Source organism: Motacilla alba, chromosome Z (assembly GCF_015832195.1).
Source record: "Motacilla alba alba isolate MOTALB_02 chromosome Z, Motacilla_alba_V1.0_pri, whole genome shotgun sequence".
Classification (NCBI taxonomy): domain Eukaryota; kingdom Metazoa; phylum Chordata; class Aves; order Passeriformes; family Motacillidae; genus Motacilla; species Motacilla alba.
Genome location: NC_052046.1, coordinates 28,909,218 through 28,919,910, shown reverse-complemented (window position 1 = coordinate 28,919,910; position 10,693 = coordinate 28,909,218). Strand labels below are relative to the sequence as shown.

General features: G+C 40.4%; 1 protein-coding gene across 3 annotated transcripts in view; it reads right to left on the bottom strand.

Annotated features, from left to right (window-relative positions):
- Positions 1-6: 6 nt before the first annotated feature.
- Positions 7-10,693, bottom strand: part of FAM172A (family with sequence similarity 172 member A) — a 254,744-nt gene continuing 244,057 nt past the window's right edge. For all 3 annotated transcript variants that reach the window (XM_038124814.1, XM_038124816.1, XM_038124815.1), the window contains one exon: positions 7-656. In XM_038124814.1, coding sequence (XP_037980742.1) covers positions 514-656 — 143 coding nt within the window. In that variant the 3' untranslated portion in view covers positions 7-513. The remainder of the gene's footprint in view (positions 657-10,693) is intronic.

Here is a 10,693-nt window from a genome sequence, read left to right as displayed (position 1 = left end):
AATGAGAGTTAAAAGTCAATTCCACTTGGTCCCAGAGAAAGAGAAGGCTACTAGGTGTAAAATCATAGGCTGGTTAACATGTTTGAGTTAGGTCCATCTTTTAGAAAAGAGTAATTAGTATTTTGTTCTGTGTCAAAATAGAAGGAAGCTGCAAAATATCCTGCAGGCAATAGGACTGGAAGAAGCTGTTAAATTCCGGCATCAGCTTGGTGCAGGGCTATGTCAGGGCAATTAGAGCTGCACCATGCTGTACTGTGCAGTACCACTGTCAGCCTTAATCTGCACACTGATGGGCAGCACAAAATCCAAGTTACAGCCCACAGGAAGCACAACCAGTGAACCCATATTGCTTTGACAGTTGCACTCATCTAGAAATAATGCAAAATGCTATTTAGATGTATACATCACAACCCTGTGCTCTAGGAAGAAAACAATCTAATGAGGGGCTGGGAGACTCCTTGCAGAAAATAAGCAGCGAAGACATTGGTGGTGGGTTTTTTCCCTCCCCTCCTTTTAGAATTCTTCATATTTTATCCTGTTGGAGCGCCGTGTTGGGGTTGGTTTCACCAAGCTGTTCTTTGCTTTTACAGCCTCACTGAAGAATTTGAAAACAGATGGAAAACTCTTCCAAGAAGTTAGTTCATGGCGTTCTGTACCTGCAAAACACAAAGGTGACAGTTTGACTAGGGGTCGTTCTCAGACTTGCTGGGTGTTCATAAGATAAATGCTCCATAAAATGCAAAAATGCAAAACTCATAGAAGACACCCAGCTGCTGCAGCTGATCTGGAGGAAGCATGGGAAGGATCAGAGCTGTCCTGCTGCTGAGCTCTGAGGCAGCTGACAAGAACAACTGCACACACATGCAGACAGACACATGCACAAACATACACATACGCACATGCACAGCCACCCACATCACAATCAGAGATCCTCAACATGTCTTGTATCTGGGAAAATAAGGTCCCAAAGCACTCTGCTAATACCTCACCTATCTGGACTACCTTCGGAAAAAGAAACTGTCTACTTTTTCAGACATAACTTTATATTATTTATTTTTCATTTTATACTGCTTTTAGCCTGGCATATCTGTTTTCAAGTGAAAGAGAACACTTGATCTGAACTACATCTCATGCATCACGAAGGCATCCTTTGCGCACCTGCTCCCACAGATAATATTGAGACAGCAAAGTGAACCTTTCCTGTTCATATCTTCCCTCTGCACACAGATTTACCTCTGTATTTTATTTTGGTGTATGCTTCTATTGTTTTGCAAGTGCCCTCTTCAACACATATGCTTTATTTAAACAACCACACTCCCTCCTCCTTCCCCCCACCACCAACCCCCAAAACAAAACCAAGACAATGGAGATAGGGAGCCGAGGGGTGTGAGAGAGTTGGGACCTCTTCCTTGGTAACCCAGTTATGCAGAGATGCTGCCTGGTAGTCTTTGGATCCTGGGCCTCTGTTCGATATTTTAACGTTGCTAATGATAATTCTTTAGTCTGTGATAGTAGGTCATTGCTATGGTTACTCTACAATGGTGCAACACTTCACTTTCCCCTTCAGCTATTCATTGAGACCCAGCAAACACATTTATTGCCTAGCAACAGTTCTGTGACAGTGTCACAATCTGAGGGTGACAACAATGAGGGACACAGTGGCCACAGCCTGGCAGGTGGAGAAGGATGCAGTCCAGGGGGGATGATGGTCCCTGCAGGACATAGGGTGGCCATCAGTACCTGGGGATATGGGACGGCTGCTCAGGCATGGTATTTGCTGCATAAATATTTGCTTCACGTCCCTGTCAGGACCCTCTAGGCATCCATCCATGGAGCATCCTTGCTGGGTCCACACACACCACCCCCTCCAGAAAGTCTTCAATGGAGGCACTACCTGCCACATTGCATGTCCCTGCTCCCTCAAAGGCAGCCATCACACAAGCAAACCAATCCTCCAAAAAACCCACTCTGGAAAGATACTACTTCTCACACAGAGAGATGTTTTTGTACAAAGAGCATCCATGTCATGTGCACACACAGATTTTCCTCCTCTCTTCATATTAACTGTACAGAGACAATTCATGACATCTTCCAGAAATTTCCCACATGTCCTTTTATACAAATGCTTTCCACCTTTAAATTCACCCATCGTTGTAGAAATTCTCTTTGCTGAGAGGTAGTCCATCTTATCAAGTGTTGGACTTGGCAGTGCTGGGTTGAGTTGGGCTCCATGATCTCAAGGGTTCTGTCCAACGTAAAAGTTTCTATAACTCTATCCTGCAGATGGTTTTCAATACAGATCACCTATCCCATCCTCTATAAGACACCTCATAGCAATACTCATCAAGACTTGCTCCCCACCTGGGAAACACAGAAGTGGCCCAACACAGCAGGAGGATACAGCTTTCCTTCTAGCAAAACCTGCAGCCTAAGAGACACACCCCTGAGGTTATGGCTTGGCTCGGTATACTATGACTGCTCACTGCCACCATGCACACAAAAGTCATCTACCAAAGCTGATTTCATGGGGGGATAGGCTGTCCTAACACACTGTAAGGACACTCCTGCGCTGGGGTTTCACCTCCTTCCCACATGCCTGTGTCACAGCATATGGTGAATACCTATTTGAGCCCTGAAGGCAAAACATCTCTCCATGTGGCTTTCTGGTCCCTACAGACATCTCCCACACAAACACATCTTTCTCACTTCTGCCTGTCTGCATTCTCCATCTTGATTGTAATAGTCCTCATTAATATCCACTGGATTAAGATCCAAACACAGGCTGTGAATACTATGGGTTTTTCCCCCTTTCTTCCTTTTTCATCAACAACTTTCCTCCTCTGTAAAAGGGTCATCCAGAAACAAAAAATGACAAAACAAAAAAAACAAATGACAAAACAGAAAAAAGAGAGTAAGTCTCTGAAGCCTCCCCGTGTCTTTCTTCATCCTGCCTTCTCCCATACACTTTCCTCATGCTCCCAAGAGAGATCATGCTCACATTCACTAGTGTTACTGAAACTGATTAACTTACAGCTTTCCTCTGGCAACTCCTCTCAACCCACTCATCTCAAAAAACAATTCAAGCTTTGAGTCTAGAGAGACTCAATGATTCAGCAGTCTAAAGCAATTTTAACACTCCCTATTTTCCTTTTCCTAGCAACAATCTTACTGGCAGATGAACCATTTCCCTGGTGATAAAATCACTACAATGGATATTTAGGTTCCAGGATGATGATGATTCTTTGCTTGATTAATATAGTGATAAGAAAAGCTTGCTAAGTATCTGCCTTGGACCTTTACAGTCATTTTTAAAGGTCAAATTTTGCCCTTACATATTCACATTAAACTACTACTAGAGGGAGGCCTCTAAAAATTTAACATTGCACATACTGTGCATTTATGATTTATATACCAAAGGCTTGGAAAATTCAACCAAAGCGAATGGAATTATATCCTAAGGGTGACAACAGATTTTGGCCATAAGATTTTGACCAGAGGAAAAATACCATTGGCGACTGCAATCTCAACTGTGTATTTAGTAGCACACAGATCTAAATTAAATGCATGAACAGCCATCTATTTTTAAATAGAAAGAATAATTTTTAAGAGACAGACAACAAGAAGCAGTTGTTCTAAAGCCAAGGTCCTCCGAGATATATATTCTTAGTGCTCACTAATTTCAACAGCTGTGATGATGAACCATGATTCAATATATTCTATTAATTGATAGGCTGTTACACAGCATGTAGTGATTTCAGATATTAATTCTTTGAGAAATCTTAGGAGCGTGCAGCATGGAAAAGATATAAAAACCCTGCTAAGTGTGGGAAACAGCTAGAATACCCTAAAATATGCAAAGGCTACAATTGCACAACAAAAAAGTATAAATCCCTCCTACTCCCAGCTCCACTGAGATAAAAACCAGAAATGTCAAAAAGCAAACCAGACTTCCACTTGTCAGCATGGAGAGATGTAGAGAAAAATGAATATATATTTTAACACGTGCATGACATCATTGGAAAGGAGCTCCAAAGAGATGGTGGAACCAATAATGTGTGAGGTGAAATGAGTAATGACAGTAAAACAGTGAACAAGTTCCAGAATCAATTTACCAAGCACCACAAAGAGATACATAATTAGAAATAATGAAGGCTTGACAATATAGTTGCTGATACAAAAAATCAGGTAAGGGAATACTTTTAAAAATTTAATATCCAAATTATGAGGTCTGGATGACATGCATATGTGGGTCTTCAGGGAATCAGTTAATGAACTTGCTGGACTACTGGCAATTATTTCTGAGAATTCATGTACAATCAGGTAGGCACCAGAGGACTGGGGTGGGAATGAGAAGAAAAGAAATTTCTAATTTGAGAAAAGGAGGATTAATTGAAACTACCTACCACACATAAAATTCATGTCTGAATATCAGTAAAGAAATAGATCAACATTATAAAAAAAATCACAAGCACCTCTAGGATAACAACAGGCTCAAATTTGACAAGAACGGATAAAACCCAAATATCATTGAATAAAAAAATCATCAGGTGAGAGACTTATCCACTGCTGTGTTGCCAACGTGGCAGCCAACATAATCACTTAAAATGGATTATGACTCTCACTGCTCTAATGGGCTATGGTCACTCCTACCTCTCACTTGCAAATCAGTTGCTTTATGCTAGTCAAGGGGCCCCCAAACACTTGAGATCTACAGTAATGCAGGTCCCAAACGTGTGCGGCCATGGCTGCAGTGGCTCTAACTGCCAGCAGCATGTCCACCAGCAGCTGCAGTACACATCACATCTCTACAGAGTCCAGATTCAGCATCTTGTCTCACATCTCATCTCATCCCATCTCATCTCACAGATGTCGAGTTATGCCTCTCCCATTGTACTCCCATCTCAGACTCTAGAAAATGGGCGCTGGCAAACTTTTGGAGAAGTGCTTAAAGCATTTGAGAAGACAAATAAGTAGTAATATCGGGTTGAAAATATACCTATGAAGTCCCAGAAGGATTGGTATTTGGGCTCAATTCTTTTAAATGTGGTTATTAGTCATCTGAAAGAATACTGAGAATATAGAATACATATATTCAAAGATACTGAATATAGGAATAGCTTATTGAATAAGAGTACAAACATATGAAGAAACAAAGAAATAATAATTAAAAGGGCAGCCTAAAAGGGTAGGAAAAAAGGGAAGAGGAAAAGCAATGACTGAAACTGGGCATGGTGCCTGCAGGGGTGGTAATGCAATATGACCGTGTGAATGATCCTGATGGCCATTTGCACAGACGCATGCAAAGGCACTTTCACTGTCTCCCCTTTCCACTTCCACTCAGGAAAAGCAGCTCTTCATCTAGCAAGGCTGATAAATTCCTCCATCTGAAAGCAGAGTGTCTGGAGAGAGAAGAGCTCTGCAATCAGCACAATTTGCTCTTGCAGAGCGATTACTGGCTGTGCAGGACAAAGGTGCCTTCCTACAGTGCCTGCCCACTGTGTCAGACAAAAGCCTCCTCCCGCGGTGCTCAGAAGATGCACAGCACAATGGTGGCCCCCCACTGCGTTTACAAGATGTGTGGGACAAAGGTTTCCTGCTGCACAGGAGCTGTGAGAGATCTTCATACATGCCTTAGTGCTGAAATATTTCTGTGGAGAAAAGTTTCCAGGTTGAAAAGCTTCTCCACAGATACTAGCCACAGGGCTGACCTCAGGTCTGCTTCTCTAAGTGACAGCTCATTGCTAAATAGTGTGGGCTTCAAAATGAATTAAGGGTGTTCCACGCCTTGGGGTTTAGCCCCCATTGGGACAGAGAATTCTGCTGCTCTTCAACAAGGTCTTGCTCAGCAGAGAGTTTGCTCCCTGTGATCGTGATCTACACTGAGACCCTGTTATGCTGCAAAATGCCAAGGCGAATAGCTTAGCCATCTTGTCTGTAGACAGTGGCAGAGGTTGCTTTCAGATTTATGATTCAAGCTAGGTATCTAAAAGGCACTCAGTCTTATCAGAACTTGATTCAAATGGCTCAGAGATTCAAATATAGACTTTTGTGGGCATTTGCAGGAACAGAAACACTTAAAATGCTATTAAAAATGAAAAGCAACACAATTCCTTGGTCCTGTACATGTAAACTAATAGATAAGCCAACTCCATCTGACTGTGTAGACAAGCGTGACAGACCTTTCAGAAAGGATTTTTTCCCCTGAAAGTTATAAATCAACAGAAATTTCTTTTTTTTCTTTATCACATTATCCCCACACACAGTGAAGAACTTCTTTAATTCTTAGGTATTCAGTTCTGCAATTCTGTAACTCTGTAGCAATATAACAATACCATCCAAATATGCACCTAGGTGAGAATAAGAGATGTTACCCACCTGTCTTGCATCCATCTTTCAGTATGCTAACAATTTACTTCTGTATAACAAAGCTATTTCTGAACAAGAATTTCAATTTTTTTACTCTCCAGTACATCAGATACTATCAAGTATGACATAACTACTTTTAATTCGTAAGGTTTCTCTACTTAAAATTCCTTTATCCTGTTGATCTGCATGGGAAGAAATTATTGTCTTTTTGACTATTTTGGTCTACTGACGTAAACATCCAGGTCTCAAACTCAAAAACAGAAGAAGCTCTCAGAGCATCCCCAGTAAAGCTAACGGGAAAGGAGATTTAAAAAAATACATCTTGCCTAAAATAATGCAATAGTTCTGACTAGGAAAATGAGAGCTTCAGGAAAAATTGTGAATGAGTCCATAAGCTCAAGAACATTGAGATTCAATGACCTCAGGAGTTTTTAAGCACTTCTAGATGTCACAATGGTAAAGAAAGGTTAAAAACTTAGGCAAAATTAAGATATAAGCTAAACACCAATTAATGAAATGAAAGAAGTAATTGCTGAGGGGACATAAAAACTCAACCTCAAAACAATCCCCAAACTTTGATGTGTTTAGTTTGGCTAAAAAGTTTGTGTAGTCATGGACATGATAATAATCTGAAAGTGACTATGTAGGGAAATGAGTTCTTCGGAGAAGCCAACACGGAAGAAACATAACAATTTGAAGACATGAAACACAGCTTATTAAGTGGGCTTAGACACACAATAAACTGGCTAAGACTCAATATAAGAAAAATCATGGCAATGCTGGAAACTAGCCTACACATACTAAAGACATTTTTTACTTAGTTATTATCTACTGTGACACAAAGCAGTTCTCATTTTTGTTGGACATGTATTATCTATAATAATCTTTAGTGGAATGATGCAAACAGAGCAACAAGCATCCTACCAAGAAAAAAGTTCACCTCTACTTGCAATTCGCTTTTCTTCCATTCCTTGTTCACAACACACCAACCTTCCACAAGAAGCAAGTGATTAAAAAAGTAAAAAAAAAATAGTAAATTCCTCTTGTCCTCTGAGCAACAAGATGCAAAGATTCACACAAACGCTCATTGCAAATAAGGTCTGCAAAGTAGAAAAGAGATAGGTCTCTAACACGACCATCATTATTTTCCACTACTTTTCATTTAATATTAAGGGCAGTCCTACAAGTACAGGTCATTTGTTTGTTCCTGAACATGTGAACCGGCCAAATAAGTGAAACTTGTGAGGTCATTCTCTCCTGAGGTTACCAAAAGTTAGGTCATTTTCTGGTTTACCAGAATCAAGCAATTTTCTTTTGAGTATATATTAAAAAGGGTAAAGATGGTATCTGAACAAGATTCTCAGGGGCAGCAATTTCCAATGCAATATTTTTTGTAGGACAGCAAGCCATTTCCTTGAAGAAGAGATCCAGTATAAAGATGTATGCAGTATTGTGCAACAATAGATTTTAAAACTCATGTTAAAATGGTGTGCCATGCAGAAAGAAGTAGGTAGGGTATGAAGTTATATTTATATTGATATATGTGTTCACCTCTCTACTGCTGTCTTTATCCCTATCTCTATACAATCTTCATATATCTATCTCCATCTACATAGTATGTGTATCAACAAGACTGTCTGTCTGTCTATCATCTATCTATTCATATCTGTAATTTCACCCTTACCGTATGTAAAGACAAGTATAAAAATTCCTTACCTGACAAATGCGAGGTGGGATACTCAGGTTACATCTTAAAAAGACATTTTGGGGCTAAGAACATACTGATGGAAGGTGCAGATTCTCACCAATGGAAATTAAGAACAGGTTAGACAACCATGTCTTAGGAATATTATGGGTATAGCTGACCTCACCCTGGGCAATATGGACAAATTAAGTAACTTCCTGAATTTCTTTCTATTCAGCTTGCCTCTTCTGTGACTTCACTGGCTTTATCTAAGCAATATCTAAAATGGACTGTATTAGCAAGGTACTTCACAGTAGCTCTGAAGCATTTGAATAATATATGTAAGTGAGACAATTTTTTTAAATGCCCACGAATATTTCCTATCATGAATTAGGAAAAAAAAAATCTATATAAAATTGCAAGCAAGGGCACAAATAAAGTAGGTAGCATTTGAAAACAATTATTTTCTCAACTAGGAGAAAGGAAAATTGGCTTTTAAATAAAGGAAGTTCTGACCTGCTCAGAACTCATCACTTTATGAGAGAACTTACAACCGCATGACTTCTTGGGTAAAACCACTGAAAACCAACTGTTCAAGCCTCACAGCTTGCACAGGTTATAAAACTGAAAAATACTAATATATCTGACAGATCCTAACACGCTGCAGCATGATGCAAGCCGTCAGTTACACCCTCTTCTCCTCAATACTTGGCAAAGACATGTCTAACAGAGTTTCATAAGGGAGAAATCATCATTACTGTGCTTTTGCAAACCAAGTGGCTCAGCCAAGATGAGGAATGGACCTGAGCTCTGCTGAGCCCCTGCTGAGCAGGAGCTCTGTTCACACAGCAATGCCGCCGATGTTAACAAGCATACAGGTTTTATAAAAAATATTTAAACTCATTTAAAACATTCTGCAGCAATTCTTGCAAGTTACTTTAACCTTAAATACTCAAGGGCTGATTTTTAAATCTGAGTTTATTCCAAAATCCCACAGCTTTTTTACTGCCCATGGGGCAGAGACCTGAAGGACACACACTCTTGCTATCTTGTGAGAACTCTATTAATGCAAAAAATTAATCAGTGATACCAGGACAAGGGAAACAACCAGCTGCTAAGAAAATAGCTCCTCTTTGTAACGATATTTTATGATTATTTGTTTCTAAATAGTAATTATGCCATCAAATATCTGGATGTATCAGCAGCATATGCATAAACCAACACAGTTCTGCACTTTCCAAAAACACAGCAGCCAGTGCAACACCATGGAAATGGCAATGCTGGCACCAAAGAGCAGCTAGGAAAGGCAGCAAAGCTTTAAAACAACATGTTAACATGACAGTAGAGACACCCCATCCACTAAAGATGTAAAAAGGTTCTTAATCACTAGCAGGATAAGCACATACTACTTGCCAGTTTGTGAAATTTTGAACACAAGAACAAATTGCACTAAAGCAGTTAAAATAAAAAAAAAAGCAGCAGAATATAATTTTCTGTTCTTTCACACCAGAAGCAGAGCTTGAAGACTGGTGAGGATGCTGAAATAGGCAGCTGTGGAAGTAAGTAAGGTCTTTTGAGAGACAGGAATGAGCCTGTGTCTAAGGAACAAGCTGCAATGAGAATATGCATGGGGCATGAAACACATAAACAGTCAGTGTGTTTTTTATGATTTTAGTGAGAATCTGAATTCATACCTTGCAAGCCTTTACTGAATACACTAACTCTCCCTTCCCACAGCAGAAAATGTTTATAATCTTCTACATAAGAAATAGTTCAAAAGCATTTTTTCCTCCTGAATTTTCTACTTGGATTATAGTGTCCTGTTGTATCTGTGTAGACAAAAGACTACAGCCAACCCAAGCCCAGAGTACTTTCATAGGTACAGTGGTATTCACTAACCCATCTGCTTCATCTTGGGACTAGTGCCTCTGGCTGGCTCCAACCCAACTAGGTCAACCTAACCTAACCTAACCTAACCTAACCTAACCTAACCTAACCTAACCTAACCTAACCTAACCTAACCTAACCTAACCTAACCTGACTCAACACAATTAAACTCATCCAATGTGCCGCTGGCACCATTCATCTTCTCCCTAGTTCTGGAATAGTCACAGAAAAGGCACTTCCCCTTGATTAGTCTTCAGAGGCTAATCCTGTGACAGGTAAGATGAAAAAAATCTCTAGGATCCAAGTGCTATGTCTACAGTGCCAACTTTGGTCCTGTGGGAAACCTAACTTCATCTGCATCTGATCCTCCTCTTCTGACGTCTGCTCCTGGAGGATGGTGGAAATGGGGTTAGCAAATGGTGGGCTAAGATGGGGTTGTTGACCTGCTTTGCTGCTTTTGCTGGACATTAACTTCAGGAGCCACCACCTGCCACAAAAAATTTACCTCCTTACATCAAGAGAGGTGAAACTGAGGAGCCTAAATCCAAGTGATCCTGAAAATCCCAATTCAGTCACTCACCACACCCTGAGGTGTCTAAGCCCCACAAACAACTCAACTCCTGACCTTAAAGTTTGCACCTTATAATGGTATCACTTCTGTACATGCTTAGAAACACATCAGGCTTGGCAGTGAAAATACTCCCATGGGTCTCAGGCAGATACAGTGTTTCCGTGTCCCACCCTCCCCCTGCCCCA